The sequence below is a fragment of the Carcharhinus amblyrhynchos genome, chromosome 16, assembly GCF_965287045.1.
Source record: "Carcharhinus amblyrhynchos chromosome 16, sCarAmb.v2.hapA, whole genome shotgun sequence".
Taxonomy (NCBI): Eukaryota; Metazoa; Chordata; class Chondrichthyes; order Carcharhiniformes; family Carcharhinidae; genus Carcharhinus; species Carcharhinus amblyrhynchos.
Window position 1 is genome coordinate 55511422 of NC_137339.1, and position 22352 is coordinate 55533773.

At 45.5% G+C, this 22352-nt stretch overlaps 1 protein-coding gene across 1 annotated transcript in view; it reads right to left on the reverse strand.

The window, feature by feature from the left end:
- wfdc2 (WAP four-disulfide core domain 2) overlaps nucleotides 1-22352 on the reverse strand; it is a 44702-nt gene that overhangs the window by 11213 nt on the left and 11137 nt on the right. Inside the window, exon 3 of the mRNA XM_080204507.1 lies at nucleotides 21157-21294. Coding sequence (XP_080060633.1) covers nucleotides 21157-21294 — 138 coding nt within the window. The remainder of the gene's footprint in view (nucleotides 1-21156; nucleotides 21295-22352) is intronic.

The window sequence follows — 22352 nt, forward strand, 5'->3', positions numbered from 1 at the left end:
TCTTGTACCTGTCTGAGGTGTGAGAGTGTATCTTGTATCTGTCTGAGGTGTGAGAGTGTATCTTATACCTGTCTGAGGTGTGAGAGTGTATCTTGTATTTGTCTGAGGTGTGAGAGTGTATCTTATACCTGTCTGAGGTGTGAGAGTGTATCTTGTATTTGTCTGAGGTGTGAGAGTGTATCTTGTATCTGTCTGAGGTGTGAGAGTGTATCTTGTACCTGTCTGAGGTGTGAGAGTGTATCTTGTACATGTCTGAGGTGTGAGAGTGTATCCTGTATCTTGTACCTGTCTGAGGTGTGAGAGTGTATCTTGTACCTGTCTGAGGTGTGAGAGTGTATCTTGTATCTGTCTGAGGTGTGAGAGTGTATCTTATACCTGTCTGAGGTGTGAGAGTGTATCTTGTATTTGTCTGAGGTGTGAGAGTGTATCTTGTATCTGTCTGAGGTGTGAGAGTGTATCTTGTATCTGTCTGAGGTGTGAGAGTGTATCTTGTATCTGTCTGAGGTGTGAGAGTGTATCTTGTACCTGTCTGAGGTATGAGAGTGTATCCTGTATCTTGTACCTGTCTGAGGTGTGGGAGTGTATCCTGTATCTGTCTGAGGTGTAAGAGTGTATCCTGTATCTTGTACCAGTCTGAGGTGTGGGAGTGTATCCTGTATCTGTCTGAGGTGTGAGAGTGTATCTTGTACCTGCCTGAGGTGTGAGCTTGTATCCTGTATCTGTCTGAAGTGTGAGAGTGTATCCTGTATCTGGCTGAGGTGTGAGAGTGTATCCTGTATCTGTCTGAGGTGTGAGAGTGTATCTTGTACCTGCCTGAGGTGCGAGAGTGTATCTTCTACCTGCCTGAGGTGTGAGCTGGTATCCTGTATCTGTCTGAAGTGTGAGAGTGTATCCTGTATCTGGCTGAGGTGTGAGAGTGTATCCTGTATCTGTCTGAGGTGTGAGAGTGTATCTTGTACCTGTCTGAGGTGTGAGAGTGTATCCTGTATCTGTCTGAGGTGTGAGAGTGTATCTTGTATCTGTCTGAGGTGTGAGAGTGTATCTTGTATCTGTCTGAGGTGTGAGAGTGTATCCTGTATCTGTCTGAGGTGTGAGACTGTATCTTGTATCTGTCTGAGGTGTGAGAGCGTATCTTGTACCTGTCTGAGGTGTGAGAGTGTATCCTGTATCTGTCTGAGGTGTGAGACTGTATCTTGTATCTGTCTGAGGTGTGGGAGTGTATCTTGTATGTGGTCTGAGGTGTGAGAGTGTATCTTGTACCTGTCTGAGGTGTGAGAGTGTATCTTGTACCTGTCTGAGGTGTGAGAGTGTATCCTGTATCTGTCTGAGGTGTGAGACTGTATTTTGTATCTGTCTGAGGTGTGAGAGCGTATCTTGTACCTGTCTGAGGTGTGAGAGTGTATCCTGTATCTGTCTGAGGTGTGAGAGTGTATCCTGTATCTGTCTGAGGTGTGAGAGTGTATCCTGTATCTGTCTGAGGCATGAGAGTGTATCTTGTACCTGTCTGAGGTGTGAGAGTGTATCTTGTACCTGTCTGAGGTGTGAGAGTGTATCTTGTACCTGTCTGAGGTGTGAGAGTGTATCTTGTACCTGTCTGAGGTGTGAGAGTGTATCTTGTATCTGTCTGAAGTGTGAGAGTGTATCTTGTATCTGTCTGAGGTGTGAGAGTGAATCTTGTACCTGTCTGAGGTGTGAGAGTGTATCTTGTACCTGTCTGAGGTGTGAGAGTGTATCCTGTATCTGTCTGAGGTGTGAGAGTGTATCTTATACCTGTCTGAGGTGTGAGAGTGTATCTTGTACCTGTCTGAGGTGTGAGAGTGTATCTTGTATCTGTCTGAAGTGTGAGAGTGTATCTTGTATCTGTCTGAGGTGTGAGAGTGTATCCTGTAACTGTCTGAGGTGTGAGAGTGTATCTTATACCTGTCTGAGGTGTGAGAGTGTATCTTGTATCTGTCTGAGGTGTGAGAGTGTATCTTGTATCTGTCTGAGGTGTGAGAGTGAATCTTGTACCTGTCTGAGGTGTGAGAGTGTATCTTGTACCTGTCTGAGGTGTGAGCTTGTATCCTGTATCTGTCTGAGGTGTGAGAGTGTATCTTGTATCTGTCTGAGGTGTGAGAGTGTATCTTATACCTGTCTGAGGTGTGAGAGTGTATCTTGTACCTGTTTGAGGTGTGAGAGTGTATCTTGTATCTGTCTGAAGTGTGAGAGTGTATCTTGTATCTGTCTGAGGTGTGAGAGTGTATCCTGTATCTGTCTGAGGTGTGAGAGTGTATCTTATACCTGTCTGAGGTGTGAGAGTGTATCTTGTATCTGTCTGAGGTGTGAGAGTGTATCTTGTATCTGTCTGAGGTGTGAGAGTGAATCTTGTACCTGTCTGAGGTGTGAGAGTGTATCTTGTACCTGTCTGAGGAGTGAGCTTGTATCCTGTATCTGTCTGAGGTGTGAGAGTGTATCCTGTATCTGTCTGAGGTGTGAGACTGTATCTTGTATCTGTCTGAGGTGTGAGAGCGTATCTTGTACCTGTCTGAGGTGTGAGAGAGTATCTTGTACCTGTCTGAGGTGTGAGAGTGTATCTTGTACCTGTCTGAGGTGTGAGAGTGTATCTTGTATCTGTCTGAGGTGTGAGAGTGTATCCTGTACCTGCCTGAGGTGTGAGCTTGTATCCTGTATCTGTCTGAAGTGTGAGAGTGTATCCTGTATCTGGCTGAGGTGTGAGAGTGTATCCTGTATCTGTCTGAGGTGTGAGAGTGTATCTTGTACCTGTCTGAGGTGTGGGAGTGTATCCTGTATCTGTCTGAGGTGTGAGCTTGTATCCTGTATCTGTCTGAAGTGTGAGAGTGTATCCTGTATCTGGCTGAGGTGTGAGAGTGTATCTTGTATCTGTCTGAGGTGTGAGAGTGTATCTTGTATCTGTCTGAGGTGTGAGAGTGTATCTTGTACCTGTCTGAGGTGTGGGAGTGTATCCTGTATCTGTCTGAGGTGTAAGAGTGTATCCTGTATCTGTCTGAGGTGTGAGACTGTATCTTGTATCTGTCTGAGGTGTGAGAGTGTATCTTGTACCTGTCTGAGGTGTGAGAGTGTATCTTGTACCTGTCTGAGGTGTGAGAGTGTATCTTGTATCTGTCTGAGGTGTGAGAGTGTATCTTATACCTGTCTGAGGTGTGAGAGTGTATCTTGTATCTGTCTGAGGTGTGAGAGTGTATCCTGTATCTGTCTGAGGTGTGAGAGTGTATCTTGTATCTGTCTGAGGTGTGAGAGTGTATCTTGTACCTGTCTGAGGTGTGAGAGTGTATCTTGTACCTGTCTGAGGTGTGAGCTTGTATCCTGTATCTGTCTGAGGTGTGAGACTGTATCTTGTATCTGTCTGAGGTGTGAGAGTGTATCTTGTACCTGTCTGAGGTGTGAGAGTGTATCTTGTACCTGTCTGAAGTGTGAGAGTGTATCTTGTACCTGTCTGAGGTGTGAGAGTGTATCTTGTACCTGTCTGAGGTGTGAGAGTGTATCTTGTATCTGTCTGAGGTGTGAGAGTGTATCTTATACCTGTCTGAGGTGTGAGAGTGTATCTTGTATTTGTCTGAGGTGTGAGAGTGTATCTTATACCTGTCTGAGGTGTGAGAGTGTATCTTGTATTTGTCTGAGGTGTGAGAGTGTATCTTGTATCTGTCTGAGGTGTGAGAGTGTATCTTGTATCTGTCTGAGGTGTGAGAGTGTATCTTGTACCTGTCTGAGGTGTGAGACTGTATCTTGTATCTGTCTGAGGTGTGAGAGTGTATCTTGTACCTGTCTGAGGTGTGAGAGTGTATCTTGTACCTGTCTGAGGTGTGAGAGTGTATCTTGTATCTGTCTGAGGTGTGAGAGTGTATCTTATACCTGTCTGAGGTGTGAGAGTGTATCTTGTATCTGTCTGAGGTGTGAGAGTGTATCCTGTATCTGTCTGAGGTGTGAGAGTGTATCTTGTATCTGTCTGAGGTGTGAGAGTGTATCTTGTACCTGTCTGAGGTGTGAGAGTGTATCTTGTACCTGTCTGAGGTGTGAGCTTGTATCCTGTATCTGTCTGAGGTGTGAGACTGTATCTTGTATCTGTCTGAGGTGTGAGAGTGTATCTTGTACCTGTCTGAGGTGTGAGAGTGTATCTTGTACCTGTCTGAAGTGTGAGAGTGTATCTTGTACCTGTCTGAGGTGTGAGAGTGTATCTTGTACCTGTCTGAGGTGTGAGAGTGTATCTTGTAGCTGTCTGAGGTGTGAGAGTGTATCTTATACCTGTCTGAGGTGTGAGAGTGTATCTTGTATTTGTCTGAGGTGTGAGAGTGTATCTTATACCTGTCTGAGGTGTGAGAGTGTATCTTGTATTTGTCTGAGGTGTGAGAGTGTATCTTGTATCTGTCTGAGGTGTGAGAGTGTATCTTGTATCTGTCTGAGGTGTGAGAGTGTATCTTGTACCTGTCTGAGGTGTGAGAGTGTATCCTGTATCTTGTACCTGTCTGAGGTGTGAGAGTGTATCGTGTACCTGTCTGAGGTGTGAGAGTGTATCTTGTATCTGTCTGAGGTGTGAGAGTGTATCTTATACCTGTCTGAGGTGTGAGAGTGTATCTTGTATTTGTCTGAGGTGTGAGAGTGTATCTTGTATCTGTCTGAGGTGTGAGAGTGTATCTTGTATATGTCTGAGGTGTGAGAGTGTATCTTGTATCTGTCTGAGGTGTGAGAGTGTATCTTGTACCTGTCTGAGGTGTGAGAGTGTATCCTGTATCTTGTACCTGTCTGAGGTGTGGGAGTGTATCCTGTATCTGTCTGAGGTGTAAGAGTGTATCCTGTATCTTGCACCTGTCTGAGGTGTGGGAGTGTATCCTGTATCTGTCTGAGGTGTGAGAGTGTATCTTGTACCTGCCTGAGGTGTGAGCTTGTATCCTGTATCTGTCTGAAGTGTGAGAGTGTATCCTGTATCTGGCTGAGGTGTGAGAGTGTATCCTGTATCTGTCTGAGGTGTGAGAGTGTATCTTGTACCTGCCTGAGGTGTGAGAGTGTATCTTGTACCTGCCTGAGGTGTGAGCTTGTATCCTGTATCTGTCTGAAGTGTGAGAGTGTATCCTGTATCTGGCTGAGGTGTGAGAGTGTATCCTCTATCTGTCTGAGGTGTGAGAGTGTATCTTGTACCTGTCTGAGGTGTGAGAGTGTATCCTGTATCTGTCTGAGGTGTGAGAGTGTATCTTGTATCTGTCTGAGGTGTGAGAGTGTATCTTGTATCTGTCTGAGGTGTGAGAGTGTATCCTGTATCTGTCTGAGGTGTGAGACTGTATCTTGTATCTGTCTGAGGTGTGAGAGCGTATCTTGTACCTGTCTGAGGTGTGAGAGTGTATCCTGTATCTGTCTGAGGTGTGAGACTGTATCTTGTATCTGTCTGAGGTGTGGGAGTGTATCTTGTATGTGGTCTGAGGTGTGAGAGTGTATCTTGTACCTGTCTGAGGTGTGAGAGTGTATCTTGTACCTGTCTGAGGTGTGAGAGTGTATCCTGTATCTGTCTGAGGTGTGAGACTGTATCTTGTATCTGTCTGAGGTGTGAGAGCGTATCTTGTACCTGTCTGAGGTGTGAGAGTGTATCCTGTATCTGTCTGAGGTGTGAGAGTGTATCCTGTATCTGTCTGAGGTGTGAGAGTGTATCCTGTATCTGTCTGAGGCATGAGAGTGTATCTTGTACCTGTCTGAGGTGTGAGAGTGTATCTTGTACCTGTCTGAGGTGTGAGAGTGTATCTTGTACCTGTCTGAGGTGTGAGAGTGTATCTTGTACCTGTCTGAGGTGTGAGAGTGTATCTTGTATCTGTCTGAAGTGTGAGAGTGTATCTTGTATCTGTCTGAGGTGTGAGAGTGAATCTTGTACCTGTCTGAGGTGTGAGAGTGTATCTTGTACCTGTCTGAGGTGTGAGAGTGTATCCTGTATCTGTATGAGGTGTGAGAGTGTATCTTATACCTGTCTGAGGTGTGAGAGTGTATCTTGTACCTGTCTGAGGTGTGAGAGTGTATCTTGTATCTGTCTGAAGTGTGAGAGTGTATCTTGTATCTGCCTGAGGTGTGAGAGTGTATCCTGTATCTGTCTGAGGTGTGAGAGTGTATCTTGTACCTGTCTGAGGTGTGAGAGTGTATCTTATACCTGTCTGAGGTGTGAGAGTGTATCTTGTACCTGTCTGAGGTGTGAGAGTGTATCTTGTATCTGTCTGAAGTGTGAGAGTGTATCTTGTATCTGTCTGAGGTGTGAGAGTGTATCCTGTATCTGTCTGAGGTGTGAGAGTGTATCTTATACCTGTCTGAGGTGTGAGAGTGTATCTTGTATCTGTCTGAGGTGTGAGAGTGTATCTTGTATCTGTCTGAGGTGTGAGAGTGAATCTTGTACCTGTCTGAGGTGTGAGAGTGTATCTTGTACCTGTCTGAGGTGTGAGCTTGTATCCTGTATCTGTCTGAGGTGTGAGAGTGTATCTTGTATCTGTCTGAGGTGTGAGAGTGTATCTTATACCTGTCTGAGGTGTGAGAGTGTATCTTGTACCTGTCTGAGGTGTGAGAGTGTATCTTGTATCTGTCTGAAGTGTGAGAGTGTATCTTGTATCTGTCTGAGGTGTGAGAGTGTATCCTGTATCTGTCTGAGGTGTGAGAGTGTATCTTATACCTGTCTGAGGTGTGAGAGTGTATCTTGTATCTGTCTGAGGTGTGAGAGTGTATCTTGTATCTGTCTGAGGTGTGAGAGTGAATCTTGTACCTGTCTGAGGTGTGAGAGAGTATCCTGTATCTGTCTGAGGTGTGAGACTGTATCTTGTATCTGTCTGAGGTGTGAGAGTGTATCTTGTACCTGTCTGAGGTGTGAGAGTGTATCTTGTACCTGTCTGAAGTGTGAGAGTGTATCTTGTACCTGTCTGAGGTGTGAGAGTGTATCTTGTACCTGTCTGAGGTGTGAGAGTGTATCTTGTATCTGTCTGAGGTGTGAGAGTGTATCTTATACCTGTCTGAGGTGTGAGAGTGTATCTTGTATTTGTCTGAGGTGTGAGAGTGTATCTTATACCTGTCTGAGGTGTGAGAGTGTATCTTGTATTTGTCTGAGGTGTGAGAGTGTATCTTGTATCTGTCTGAGGTGTGAGAGTGTATCTTGTATCTGTCTGAGGTGTGAGAGTGTATCTTGTACCTGTCTGAGGTGTGAGAGTGTATCCTGTATCTTGTACCTGTCTGAGGTGTGAGAGTGTATCTTGTATCTGTCTGAGGTGTGAGAGTGTATCTTGTACCTGTCTGAGGTGTGGGAGTGTATCCTGTATCTGTCTGAGGTGTAAGAGTGTATCCTGTATCTTGTACCTGTCTGAGGTGTGGGAGTGTATCCTGTATCTGTCTGAGGTGTGAGAGTGTATCTTGTACCTGCCTGAGGTGTGAGCTTGTATCCTGTATCTGTCTGAAGTGTGAGAGTGTATCCTGTATCTGGCTGAGGTGTGAGAGTGTATCCTGTATCTGTCTGAGGTGTGAGAGTGTATCTTGTACCTGCCTGAGGTGTGAGAGTGTATCTTGTACCTGCCTGAGGTGTGAGCTTGTATCCTGTATCTGTCTGAAGTGTGAGAGTGTATCCTGTATCTGGCTGAGGTGTGAGAGTGTATCCTCTATCTGTCTGAGGTGTGAGAGTGTATCTTGTACCTGTCTGAGGTGTGAGAGTGTATCCTGTATCTGTCTGAGGTGTGAGAGTGTATCTTGTATCTGTCTGAGGTGTGAGAGTGTATCTTGTATCTGTCTGAGGTGTGAGAGTGTATCCTGTATCTGTCTGAGGTGTGAGACTGTATCTTGTATCTGTCTGAGGTGTGAGAGCGTATCTTGTACCTGTCTGAGGTGTGAGAGTGTATCCTGTATCTGTCTGAGGTGTGAGACTGTATCTTGTATCTGTCTGAGGTGTGGGAGTGTATCTTGTATGTGGTCTGAGGTGTGAGAGTGTATCTTGTACCTGTCTGAGGTGTGAGAGTGTATCTTGTACCTGTCTGAGGTGTGAGAGTGTATCCTGTATCTGTCTGAGGTGTGAGACTGTATCTTGTATCTGTCTGAGGTGTGAGAGCGTATCTTGTACCTGTCTGAGGTGTGAGAGTGTATCCTGTATCTGTCTGAGGTGTGAGAGTGTATCCTGTATCTGTCTGAGGTGTGAGAGTGTATCCTGTATCTGTCTGAGGCATGAGAGTGTATCTTGTACCTGTCTGAGGTGTGAGAGTGTATCTTGTACCTGTCTGAGGTGTGAGAGTGTATCTTGTACCTGTCTGAGGTGTGAGAGTGTATCTTGTACCTGTCTGAGGTGTGAGAGTGTATCTTGTATCTGTCTGAAGTGTGAGAGTGTATCTTGTATCTGTCTGAGGTGTGAGAGTGAATCTTGTACCTGTCTGAGGTGTGAGAGTGTATCTTGTACCTGTCTGAGGTGTGAGAGTGTATCCTGTATCTGTATGAGGTGTGAGAGTGTATCTTATACCTGTCTGAGGTGTGAGAGTGTATCTTGTACCTGTCTGAGGTGTGAGAGTGTATCTTGTATCTGTCTGAAGTGTGAGAGTGTATCTTGTATCTGCCTGAGGTGTGAGAGTGTATCCTGTATCTGTCTGAGGTGTGAGAGTGTATCTTGTACCTGTCTGAGGTGTGAGAGTGTATCTTATACCTGTCTGAGGTGTGAGAGTGTATCTTGTACCTGTCTGAGGTGTGAGAGTGTATCTTGTATCTGTCTGAAGTGTGAGAGTGTATCTTGTATCTGTCTGAGGTGTGAGAGTGTATCCTGTATCTGTCTGAGGTGTGAGAGTGTATCTTATACCTGTCTGAGGTGTGAGAGTGTATCTTGTATCTGTCTGAGGTGTGAGAGTGTATCTTGTATCTGTCTGAGGTGTGAGAGTGAATCTTGTACCTGTCTGAGGTGTGAGAGTGTATCTTGTACCTGTCTGAGGTGTGAGCTTGTATCCTGTATCTGTCTGAGGTGTGAGAGTGTATCTTGTATCTGTCTGAGGTGTGAGAGTGTATCTTATACCGGTCTGAGGTGTGAGAGTGTATCTTGTACCTGTCTGAGGTGTGAGAGTGTATCTTGTATCTGTCTGAAGTGTGAGAGTGTATCTTGTATCTGTCTGAGGTGTGAGAGTGTATCCTGTATCTGTCTGAGGTGTGAGAGTGTATCTTATACCTGTCTGAGGTGTGAGAGTGTATCTTGTATCTGTCTGAGGTGTGAGAGTGTATCTTGTATCTGTCTGAGGTGTGAGAGTGAATCTTGTACCTGTCTGAGGTGTGAGAGAGTATCCTGTATCTGTCTGAGGTGTGAGACTGTATCTTGTATCTGTCTGAGGTGTGAGAGTGTATCTTGTACCTGTCTGAGGTGTGAGAGTGTATCTTGTAACTGTCTGAAGTGTGAGAGTGTATCTTGTACCTGTCTGAGGTGTGAGAGTGTATCTTGTACCTGTCTGAGGTGTGAGAGTGTATCTTGTATCTGTCTGAGGTGTGAGAGTGTATCTTATACCTGTCTGAGGTGTGAGAGTGTATCTTGTATTTGTCTGAGGTGTGAGAGTGTATCTTATACCTGTCTGAGGTGTGAGAGTGTATCTTGTATTTGTCTGAGGTGTGAGAGTGTATCTTGTATCTGTCTGAGGTGTGAGAGTGTATCTTGTATCTGTCTGAGGTGTGAGAGTGTATCTTGTACCTGTCTGAGGTGTGAGAGTGTATCCTGTATCTTGTACCTGTCTGAGGTGTGAGAGTGTATCTTGTATCTGTCTGAGGTGTGAGAGTGTATCTTGTACCTGTCTGAGGTGTGGGAGTGTATCCTGTATCTGTCTGAGGTGTAAGAGTGTATCCTGTATCTGTCTGAGGTGTGAGACTGTATCTTGTATCTGTCTGAGGTGTGAGAGTGTATCTTGTACCTGTCTGAGGTGTGAGAGTGTATCTTGTACCTGTCTGAGGTGTGAGAGTGTATCTTGTATCTGTCTGAGGTGTGAGAGTGTATCTTATACCTGTCTGAGGTGTGAGAGTGTATCTTGTATCTGTCTGAGGTGTGAGAGTGTATCCTGTATCTGTCTGAGGTGTGAGAGTGTATCTTGTATCTGTCTGAGGTGTGAGAGTGTATCTTGTACCTGTCTGAGGTGTGAGAGTGTATCTTGTACCTGTCTGAGGTGTGAGCTTGTATCCTGTATCTGTCTGAGGTGTGAGACTGTATCTTGTATCTGTCTGAGGTGTGAGAGTGTATCTTGTACCTGTCTGAGGTGTGAGCTTGTATCCTGTATCTGTCTGAGGTGTGAGACTGTATCTTGTATCTGTCTGAGGTGTGAGAGTGTATCTTGTACCTGTCTGAGGTGTGAGAGTGTATCTTGTACCTGTCTGAAGTGTGAGAGTGTATCTTGTACCTGTCTGAGGTGTGAGAGTGTATCTTGTACCTGTCTGAGGTGTGAGAGTCTATCTTGTACCTGTCTGAGGTGTGAGAGTGTATCTTATACCTGTCTGAGGTGTGAGAGTGTATCTTGTATTTGTCTGAGGTGTGAGAGTGTATCTTATACCTGTCTGAGGTGTGAGAGTGTATCTTGTATTTGTCTGAGGTGTGAGAGTGTATCTTGTATCTGTCTGAGGTGTGAGAGTGTATCTTGTATCTGTCTGAGGTGTGAGAGTGTATCTTGTACCTGTCTGAGGTGTGAGAGTGTATCCTGTATCTTGTACCTGTCTGAGGTGTGAGAGTGTATCTTGTACCTGTCTGAGGTGTGAGAGTGTATCTTGTATCTGTCTGAGGTGTGAGAGTGTATCTTATACCTGTCTGAGGTGTGAGAGTGTATCTTGTATTTGTCTGAGGTGTGAGAGTGTATCTTGTATCTGTCTGAGGTGTGAGAGATTATCTTGTATCTGTCTGAGGTGTGAGAGTGTATCTTGTATCTGTCTGAGGTGTGAGAGTGTATCTTGTACCTGTCTGAGGTGTGAGAGTGTATCCTGTATCTTGTACCTGTCTGAGGTGTGGGAGTGTATCCTGTATCTGTCTGAGGTGTAAGAGTGTATCCTGTATCTTGTACCTGTCTGAGGTGTGGGAGTGTATCCTGTATCTGTCTGAGGTGTGAGAGTGTATCTTGTACCTGCCTGAGGTGTGAGCTTGTATCCTGTATCTGTCTGAAGTGTGAGAGTGTATCCTGTATCTGGCTGAGGTGTGAGAGTGTATCCTGTATCTGTCTGAGGTGTGAGAGTGTATCTTGTACCTGCCTGAGGTGTGAGAGTGTATCTTGTACCTGCCTGAGGTGTGAGCTTGTATCCTGTATCTGTCTGAAGTGTGAGAGTGTATCCTGTATCTGGCTGAGGTGTGAGAGTGTATCCTGTATCTGTCTGAGGTGTGAGAGTGTATCTTGTACCTGTCTGAGGTGTGAGAGTGTATCCTGTATCTGTCTGAGGTGTGAGAGTGTATCTTGTATCTGTCTGAGGTGTGAGAGTGTATCTTGTATCTGTCTGAGGTGTGAGAGTGTATCCTGTATCTGTCTGAGGTGTGAGACTGTATCTTGTATCTGTCTGAGGTGTGAGAGCGTATCTTGTACCTGTCTGAGGTGTGAGAGTGTATCCTGTATCTGTCTGAGGTGTGAGACTGTATCTTGTATCTGTCTGAGGTGTGGGAGTGTATCTTGTATGTGGTCTGAGGTGTGAGAGTGTATCTTGTACCTGTCTGAGGTGTGAGAGTGTATCTTGTACCTGTCTGAGGTGTGAGAGTGTATCCTGTATCTGTCTGAGGTGTGAGACTGTATCTTGTATCTGTCTGAGGTGTGAGAGCGTATCTTGTACCTGTCTGAGGTGTGAGAGTGTATCCTGTATCTGTCTGAGGTGTGAGAGTGTATCCTGTATCTGTCTGAGGTGTGAGAGTGTATCCTGGATCTGTCTGAGGCATGAGAGTGTATCTTGTACCTGTCTGAGGTGTGAGAGTGTATCTTGTACCTGTCTGAGGTGTGAGAGTGTATCTTGTACCTGTCTGAGGTGTGAGAGTGTATCTTGTACCTGTCTGAGGTGTGAGAGTGTATCTTGTATCTGTCTGAAGTGTGAGAGTGTATCTTGTATCTGTCTGAGGTGTGAGAGTGAATCTTGTACCTGTCTGAGGTGTGAGAGTGTATCTTGTACCTGTCTGAGGTGTGAGAGTGTATCCTGTATCTGTCTGAGGTGTGAGAGTGTATCTTATACCTGTCTGAGGTGTGAGAGTGTATCTTGTACCTGTCTGAGGTGTGAGAGTGTATCTTGTATCTGTCTGAAGTGTGAAAGTGTATCTTGTATCTGCCTGAGGTGTGAGAGTGTATCCTGTATCTGTCTGAGGTGTGAGAGTGTATCTTGTACCTGTCTGAGGTGTGAGAGTGTATCTTATACCTGTCTGAGGTGTGAGAGTGTATCTTGTATCTGTCTGAGGTGTGAGAGTGTATCTTGTATCTGTCTGAGGTGTGAGAGTGAATCTTGTACCTGTCTGAGGTGTGAGAGTGTATCTTGTACCTGTCTGAGGTGTGAGCTTGTATCCTGTATCTGTCTGAGGTGTGAGAGTGTATCTTGTATCTGTCTGAGGTGTGAGAGTGTATCTTATACCTGTCTGAGGTGTGAGAGTGTATCTTGTACCTGTCTGAGGTGTGAGAGTGTATCTTGTATCTGTCTGAAGTGTGAGAGTGTATCTTGTATCTGTCTGAGGTGTGAGAGTGTATCCTGTATCTGTCTGAGGTGTGAGAGTGTATCTTATACCTGTCTGAGGTGTGAGAGTGTATCTTGTATCTGTCTGAGGTGTGAGAGTGTATCTTGTATCTGTCTGAGGTGTGAGAGTGAATCTTGTACCTGTCTGAGGTGTGAGAGTGTATCTTGTACCTGTCTGAGGTGTGAGCTTGTATCCTGTATCTGTCTGAGGTGTGAGAGTGTATCCTGTATCTGTCTGAGGTGTGAGACTGTATCTTGTATCTGTCTGAGGTGTGAGAGCGTATCTTGTACCTGTCTGAGGTGTGAGAGTGTATCTTGTACCTGTCTGAGGTGTGAGAGTGTATCTTGTACCTGTCTGAGGTGTGAGAGTGTATCTTGTATCTGTCTGAGGTGTGAGAGTGTATCCTGTACCTGCCTGAGGTGTGAGCTTGTATCCTGTATCTGTCTGAAGTGTGAGAGTGTATCCTGTATCTGGCTGAGGTGTGAGAGTGTATCTTGTACCTGTCTGAGGTGTGGGAGTGTATCCTGTATCTGTCTGAGGTGTGAGCTTGTATCCTGTATCTGTCTGAAGTGTGAGAGTGTATCCTGTATCTGGATGAGGTGTGAGAGTGTATCTTGTATCTGTCTGAGGTGTGAGAGTGTATCTTGTATCTGTCTGAGGTGTGAGAGTGTATCTTGTACCTGTCTGAGGTGTGGGAGTGTATCCTGTATCTGTCTGAGGTGTAAGAGTGTATCCTGTATCTGTCTGAGGTGTGAGACTGTATCTTGTATCTGTCTGAGGTGTGAGAGTGTATCTTGTACCTGTCTGAGGTGTGAGAGTGTATCTTGTACCTGTCTGAGGTGTGAGAGTGTATCTTGTATCTGTCTGAGGTGTGAGAGTGTATCTTATACCTGTCTGAGGTGTGAGAGTGTATCTTGTATCTGTCTGAGGTGTGAGAGTGTATCCTGTATCTGTCTGAGGTGTGAGAGTGTATCTTGTATCTGTCTGAGGTGTGAGAGTGTATCTTGTACCTGTCTGAGGTGTGAGAGTGTATCTTGTACCTGTCTGAGGTGTGAGCTTGTATCCTGTATCTGTCTGAGGTGTGAGACTGTATCTTGTATCTGTCTGAGGTGTGAGAGTGTATCTTGTACCTGTCTGAGGTGTGAGAGTGTATCTTGTACCTGTCTGAAGTGTGAGAGTGTATCTTGTACCTGTCTGAGGTGTGAGAGTGTATCTTGTACCTGTCTGAGGTGTGAGAGTGTATCTTGTATCTGTCTGAGGTGTGAGCGTGTATCTTATACCTGTCTGAGGTGTGAGAGTGTATCTTGTATTTGTCTGAGGTGTGAGAGTGTATCTTATACCTGTCTGAGGTGTGAGAGTGTATCTTGTATTTGTCTGAGGTGTGAGAGTGTATCTTGTATCTGTCTGAGGTGTGAGAGTGTATCTTGTATCTGTCTGAGGTGTGAGAGTGTATCTTGTACCTGTCTGAGGTGTGAGACTGTATCTTGTATCTGTCTGAGGTGTGAGAGTGTATCTTGTACCTGTCTGAGGTGTGAGAGTGTATCTTGTACCTGTCTGAGGTGTGAGAGTGTATCTTGTATCTGTCTGAGGTGTGAGAGTGTATCTTATCCCTGTCTGAGGTGTGAGAGTGTATCTTGTATCTGTCTGAGGTGTGAGAGTGTATCCTGTATCTGTCTGAGGTGTGAGAGTGTATCTTGTATCTGTCTGAGGTGTGAGAGTGTATCTTGTACCTGTCTGAGGTGTGAGAGTGTATCTTGTACCTGTCTGAGGTGTGAGCTTGTATCCTGTATCTGTCTGAGGTGTGAGACTGTATCTTGTATCTGTCTGAGGTGTGAGAGTGTATCTTGTACCTGTCTGAGGTGTGAGAGTGTATCTTGTACCTGTCTGAAGTGTGAGAGTGTATCTTGTACCTGTCTGAGGTGTGAGAGTGTATCTTGTACCTGTCTGAGGTGTGAGAGTGTATCTTGTATCTGTCTGAGGTGTGAGAGTGTATCTTATACCTGTCTGAGGTGTGAGAGTGTATCTTTTATTTGCCTGAGGTGTGAGAGTGTATCTTATACCTGTCTGAGGTGTGAGAGTGTATCTTGTATTTGTCTGAGGTGTGAGAGTGTATCTTGTATCTGTCTGAGGTGTGAGAGTGTATCTTGTATCTGTCTGAGGTGTGAGAGTGTATCTTGTACCTGTCTGAGGTGTGAGAGTGTATCCTGTATCTTGTACCTGTCTGAGGTGTGAGAGTGTATCTTGTACCTGTCTGAGGTGTGAGAGTGTATCTTGTATCTGTCTGAGGTGTGAGAGTGTATCTTATACCTGTCTGAGGTGTGAGAGTGTATCTTGTATTTGTCTGAGGTGTGAGAGTGTATCTTGTATCTGTCTGAGGTGTGAGAGTGTATCTTGTATCTGTCTGAGGTGTGAGAGTGTATCTTGTATCTGTCTGAGGTGTGAGAGTGTATCTTGTACCTGTCTGAGGTGTGAGAGTGTATCCTGTATCTTGTACCTGTCTGAGGTGTGGGAGTGTATCCTGTATCTGTCTGAGGTGTAAGAGTGTATCCTGTATCTTGTACCTGTCTGAGGTGTGGGAGTGTATCCTTTATCTGTCTGAGGTGTGAGAGTGTATCTTGTACCTGCCTGAGGTGTGAGCTTGTATCCTGTATCTGTCTGAAGTGTGAGAGTGTATCCTGTATCTGGCTGAGGTGTGAGAGTGTATCCTGTATCTGTCTGAGGTGTGAGAGTGTATCTTGTACCTGCCTGAGGTGTGAGAGTGTATCTTGTACCTGCCTGAGGTGTGAGCTTGTATCCTGTATCTGTCTGAAGTGTGAGAGTGTATCCTGTATCTGGCTGAGGTGTGAGAGTGTATCCTGTATCTGTCTGAGGTGTGAGAGTGTATCTTGTACCTGTCTGAGGTGTGAGAGTGTATCCTGTATCTGTCTGAGGTGTGAGAGTGTATCTTGTATCTGTCTGAGGTGTGAGAGTGTATCTTGTATCTGTCTGAGGTGTGAGAGTGTATCCTGTATCTGTCTGAGGTGTGAGACTGTATCTTGTATCTGTCTGAGGTGTGAGAGCGTATCTTGTACCTGTCTGAGGTGTGAGAGTGTATCCTGTATCTGTCTGAGGTGTGAGACTGTATCTTGTATCTGTCTGAGGTGTGGGAATGTATCTTGTATGTGGTCTGAGGTGTGAGAGTGTATCTTGTACCTGTCTGAGGTGTGAGAGTGTATCTTGTACCTGTCTGAGGTGTGAGAGTGTATCCTGTATCTGTCTGAGGTGTGAGACTGTATCTTGTATCTGTCTGAGGTGTGAGAGCGTATCTTGTACCTGTCTGAGGTGTGAGAGTGTATCCTGTATCTGTCTGAGGTGTGAGAGTGTATCCTGTATCTGTCTGAGGTGTGAGAGTGTATCCTGTATCTGTCTGAGGCATGAGAGTGTATCTTGTACCTGTCTGAGGTGTGAGAGTGTATCTTGTACCTGTCTGAGGTGTGAGAGTGTATCTTGTACCTGTCTGAGGTGTGAGAGTGTATCTTGTACCTGTCTGAGGTGTGAGAGTGTATCTTGTATTTGTCTGAAGTGTGAGAGTGTATCTTGTATCTGTCTGAGGTGTGAGAGTGAATCTTGTACCTGTCTGAGGTGTGAGAGTGTATCTTGTACCTGTCTGAGGTGTGAGAGTGTATCCTGTATCTGTCTGAGGTGTGAGAGTGTATCTTATACCTGTCTGAGGTGTGAGAGTGTATCTTGTACCTGTCTGAGGTGTGAGAGTGTATCTTGTATCTGTCTGAAGTGTGAGAGTGTATCTTGTATCTGCCTGAGGTGTGAGAGTGTATCCTGTATCTGTCTGAGGTGTGAGAGTGTATCTTGTACCTGTCTGAGGTGTGAGAGTGTATCTTATACCTGTCTGAGGTGTGAGAGTGTATCTTGTACCTGTCTGAGGTGTGAGAGTGTATCTTGTATCTGTCTGAAGTGTGAGAGTGTATCTTGTATCTGTCTGAGGTGTGAGAGTGTATCCTGTATCTGTCTGAGGTGTGAGAGTGTATCTTATACCTGTCTGAGGTGTGAGAGTGTATCTTGTATCTGTCTGAGGTGTGAGAGTGTATCTTGTATTTGTCTGAGGTGTGAGAGTGAATCTTGTACCTGTCTGAGGTGTGAGAGTGTATCTTGTACCTGTCTGAGGTGTGAGCTTGTATCCTGTATCTGTCTGAGGTGTGAGAGTGTATCTTGTATCTGTCTGAGGTGTGAGAGTGTATCTTATACCTGTCTGAGGTGTGAGAGTGTATCTTGTACCTGTCTGAGGTGTGAGAGTGTATCTTGTATCTGTCTGAAGTGTGAGAGTGTATCTTGTATCTGTCTGAGGTGTGAGAGTGTATCCTGTATCTGTCTGAGGTGTGAGAGTGTATCTTATACCTGTCTGAGGTGTGAGAGTGTATCTTGTATCTGTCTGAGGTGTGAGAGTGTATCTTGTATCTGTCTGAGGTGTGAGAGTGAATCTTGTACCTGTCTGAGGTGTGAGAGTGTATCTTGTACCTGTCTGAGGTGTGAGAGAGTATCTTGTACCTGTCTGAGGTGTGAGAGTGTATCTTGTATCTGTCTGAGGTGTGAGAGTGTATCCTGTATCTGTCTGAGGTGTGAGAGTGTATCTTGTATCTGTCTGAGGTGTGAGAGTGTATCTTGTACCTGTCTGAGGTGTGAGAGTGTATCTTGTACCTGTCTGAGGTGTGAGCTTGTATCCTGTATCTGTCTGAGGTGTGAGACTGTATCTTGTATCTGTCTGAGGTGTGAGAGTGTATCTTGTACCTGTCTGAGGTGTGAGAGTGTATCTTGTACCTGTCTGAAGTGTGAGAGTGTATCTTGTACCTGTCTGAGGTGTGAGAGTGTATCTTGTACCTGTCTGAGGTGTGAGAGTGTATCTTGTATCTGTCTGAGGTGTGAGAGTGTATCTTATACCTGTCTGAGGTGTGAGAGTGTATCTTGTATTTGTCTGAGGTGTGAGAGTGTATCTTATACCTGTCTGAGGTGTGAGAGTGTATCTTGTATTTGTCTGAGGTGTGAGAGTGTATCTTGTATCTGTCTGAGGTGTGAGAGTGTATCTTGTATCTGTCTGAGGTGTGAGAGTGTATCTTGTACCTGTCTGAGGTGTGAGAGTGTATCCTGTATCTTGTACCTGTCTGAGGTGTGAGAGTGTATCTTGTACCTGTCTGAGGTGTGAGAGTGTATCTTGTATCTGTCTGAGGTGTGAGAGTGTATCTTATACCTGTCTGAGGTGTGAGAGTGTATCTTGTATTTGTCTGAGGTGTGAGAGTGTATCTTGTATCTGTCTGAGGTGTGAGAGTGTATCTTGTATCTGTCTGAGGTGTGAGAGTGTATCTTGTATCTGTCTGAGGTGTGAGAGTGTATCTTGTACCTGTCTGAGGTGTGAGAGTGTATCCTGTATCTTGTACCTGTCTGAGGTGTGGGAGTGTATCCTGTATCTGTCTGAGGTGTAAGAGTGTATCCTGTATCTTGTACCTGTCTGAGGTGTGGGAGTGTATCCTGTATCTGTCTGAGGTGTGAGAGTGTATCTTGTACCTGCCTGAGGTGTGAGCTTGTATCCTGTATCTGTCTGAAGTGTGAGAGTGTATCCTGTATCTGGCTGAGGTGTGAGAGTGTATCCTGTATCTGTCTGAGGTGTGAGAGTGTATCTTGTACCTGCCTGAGGTGTGAGAGTGTATCTTGTACCTGCCTGAGGTGTGAGCTTGTATCCTGTATCTGTCTGAAGTGTGAGAGTGTATCCTGTATCTGGCTGAGGTGTGAGAGTGTATCCTGTATCTGTCTGAGGTGTGAGAGTGTATCTTGTACCTGTCTGAGGTGTGAGAGTGTATCCTGTATCTGTCTGAGGTGTGAGAGTGTATCTTGTATCTGTCTGAGGTGTGAGAGTGTATCTTGTATCTGTCTGAGGTGTGAGAGTGTATCCTGTATCTGTCTGAGGTGTGAGACTGTATCTTGTATCTGTCTGAGGTGTGAGAGCGTATCTTGTACCTGTCTGAGGTGTGAGAGTGTATCCTGTATCTGTCTGAGGTGTGAGACTGTATCTTGTATCTGTCTGAGGTGTGGGAGTGTATCTTGTATGTGGTCTGAGGTGTGAGAGTGTATCTTGTACCTGTCTGAGGTGTGAGAGTGTATCTTGTACCTGTCTGAGGTGTGAGAGTGTATCCTGTATCTGTCTGAGGTGTGAGACTGTATCTTGTATCTGTCTGAGGTGTGAGAGCGTATCTTGTACCTGTCTGAGGTGTGAGAGTGTATCCTGTATCTGTCTGAGGTGTGAGAGTGTATCCTGTATCTGTCTGAGGTGTGAGAGTGTATCCTGTATCTGTCTGAGGCATGAGAGTGTATCTTGTACCTGTCTGAGGTGTGAGAGTGTATCTTGTACCTGTCTGAGGTGTGAGAGTGTATCTTGCACCTGTCTGAGGTGTGAGAGTGTATCTTGTACCTGTCTGAGGTGTGAGAGTGTATCTTGTATCTGTCTGAAGTGTGAGAGTGTATCTTGTATCTGTCTGAGGTGTGAGAGTGAATCTTGTACCTGTCTGAGGTGTGAGAGTGTATCTTGTACCTGTCTGAGGTGTGAGAGTGTATCCTGTATCTGTCTGAGGTGTGAGAGTGTATCTTATACCTGTCTGAGGTGTGAGAGTGTATCTTGTACCTGTCTGAGGTGTGAGAGTGTATCTTGTATCTGTCTGAAGTGTGAGAGTGTATCTTGTATCTGCCTGAGGTGTGAGAGTGTATCCTGTATCTGTCTGAGGTGTGAGAGTGTATCTTGTACCTGTCTGTGGTGTGAGAGTGTATCTTATACCTGTCTGAGGTGTGAGAGTGTATCTTGTACCTGTCTGAGGTGTGAGAGTGTATCTTGTATCTGTCTGAAGTGTGAGAGTGTATCTTGTATCTGTCTGAGGTGTGAGAGTGTATCCTGTATCTGTCTGAGGTGTGAGAGTGTATCTTATACCTGTCTGAGGTGTGAGAGTGTATCTTGTATCTGTCTGAGGTGTGAGAGTGTATCTTGTATTTGTCTGAGGTGTGAGAGTGAATCTTGTACCTGTCTGAGGTGTGAGAGTGTATCTTGTACCTGTCTGAGGTGTGAGCTTGTATCCTGTATCTGTCTGAGGTGTGAGAGTGTATCTTGTATCTGTCTGAGGTGTGAGAGTGTATCTTATACCTGTCTGAGGTGTGAGAGTGTATCTTGTACCTGTCTGAGGTGTGAGAGTGTATCTTGTATCTGTCTGAAGTGTGAGAGTGTATCTTGTATCTGTCTGAGGTGTGAGAGTGTATCCTGTATCTGTCTGAGGTGTGAGAGTGTATCTTATACCTGTCTGAGGTGTGAGAGTGTATCTTGTATCTGTCTGAGGTGTGAGAGTGTATCTTGTATCTGTCTGAGGTGTGAGAGTGAATCTTGTACCTGTCTGAGGTGTGAGAGTGTATCTTGTACCTGTCTGAGGTGTGAGCTTGTATCCTGTATCTGTCTGAGGTGTGAGAGTGTATCCTGTATCTGTCTGAGGTGTGAGACTGTATCTTGTATCTGTCTGAGGTGTGAGAGCGTATCTTGTACCTGTCTGAGGTGTGAGAGTGTATCTTGTACCTGTCTGAGGTGTGAGAGTGTATCTTGTACCTGTCTGAGGTGTGAGAGTGTATCTTGTATCTGTCTGAGGTGTGAGAGTGTATCCTGTACCTGCCTGAGGTGTGAGCTTGTATCCTGTATCTGTCTGAAGTGTGAGAGTGTATCCTGTATCTGGCTGAGGTGTGAGAGTGTATCCTGTATCTGTCTGAGGTGTGAGAGTGTATCTTGTACCTGTCTGAGGTGTGGGAGTGTATCCTGTATCTGTCTGAGGTGTGAGCTTGTATCCTGTATCTGTCTGAAGTGTGAGAGTGTATCCTGTATCTGGCTGAGGTGTGAGAGTGTATCCTGTATCTGTCTGAGGTGTGAGAGTGTATCTTGTACCTGTCTGAGGTGTGGGAGTGTATCCTGTACCTGCCTGAGGTGTGAGCTTGTATCCTGTATCTGTCTGAAGTGTGAGAGTGTATCCTGTATCTGGCTGAGGTGTGAGATTGTATCCTGTATCTGTCTGAGGTGTGAGAGTGTATCTTGTACCTGTCTGAGGTGTGGGAGTGTATCTTGTGCCTGTCTGAGGTGTGGGAGTGTATCCTGTACCTGTCTGAGGTGTGAGAGTGTATCTTGTATCTGTCTGAGGTGTGAGAGTGTATCCTGTACCTGATTGAGGTGTGAGAGTGTATCCTGTACCTGTCTGAGGTGTGAGAGTGTATCCTGTATGTGTTTGAGATGTGAGAGTGTATCTTGAACCTAAGGTGTCATTGATTTGCATGTTATTTATCTGTGTGTTATTGATCTCTGTCATTAAACTGTGATATTAACCTGTGTGTTATTGATCTATATGTTAGTCTGTGTGTTATTAATCTGTGTTATTAATCTGTGTGTCCAAACCTGCAGCAGTTGTGTGTTTACTGGGGTCTCAGTTTGATTGTATCTGGATGTGTACCTTTATGGGCAGCGACACATGAATGGCCACACCCATTACTGCAGCATTTCTCATCATCTGGACAGTCACTGTCATCTGTACAATATTCTGCACACACTCCAACTCCGCCATGTCTCTGAGGACAGACCCCAGGTTTTCCTGTGAAACACGAACATATCATTGTAAGGCTCGATCATATTATTAAACGTAAAATTTCCTTTCCCATTCCCTATGTGTGCCTCGTTCCCAGCTGTTTGGACCAGTATTGCTCCTCTCAGCTTATTTCAAATGAGTTTGAAATTGGCTGCTTGCTGTCCTTATTCCATCCACAGCTCCAAATTGTTGTCTAATTTAAATTTATCAATTTGAAATAACATTGACTTATTGTGGGAGAGCATTCCACACTTCTCCCTTCCTGTATGTGATGAAGTATTTTCTAATTATTTTGTTGACTGGCCTGGCTCTGACATCAGGCTTTCTTCTTGTGTCGAATTCAATTGAATTTAGGCCTGTTCTTTTTTCTGTATGAGACCTCTCTCTTCCTGTACCAGAGACCTGCCTAGCTAGACCAGAGTTCATAGTGCCTGTACCAGAGCCAGGACTGCCTGTACGAGAGCCTGCACTGCCTGTACCAGAGTCCAAACTGCCTGTACCAGAGCCCTCAATGCCTGAACTGGAGCCCTCCCTGCCTGTATCAAAGCCTGCACTGCTTGTAAAAGAGCCTGCACTGCCTGCACCAGAGCCCCCACCCCACCCTTGGCTGTACCAGAGCTTTCTCTGCCTGTACCGGAGACGTCCCTGCCTGTACCAGAGCCTGCAAAGCCTGTACAGGTGTACCAGAGTACTCCCTGCTTGTACCAGAGTCCACACTGCCTGTACCAGAGTCCTGCCTGCCTGTATCAGAGCCCTCTCTGCCTCTATCAGAGCCTGCACTGCTTCTATAAGAGCTTGCACTGCCTGTACCAGATCCCGCACTGCCTGTACAAGAGCCCACACCTCCTGTACCAGAGCCCTCCCTACCTGTACCAGAGCCCTCTCTGCCTGTACCAAAGCCCATACTGCCTGTACGAGAGCCCGCACTGCCTGTACCAGAGCCCTCCCTGCTTGTACTAGAGTCCGCACTGCCTGTACCAGCGCCCATGGTGTCACCTTTGATGCTTCCAAACTCAGTAATTGGTCATTCACTAATCATAAATTTCAGTCCATTGTTCTCAGCA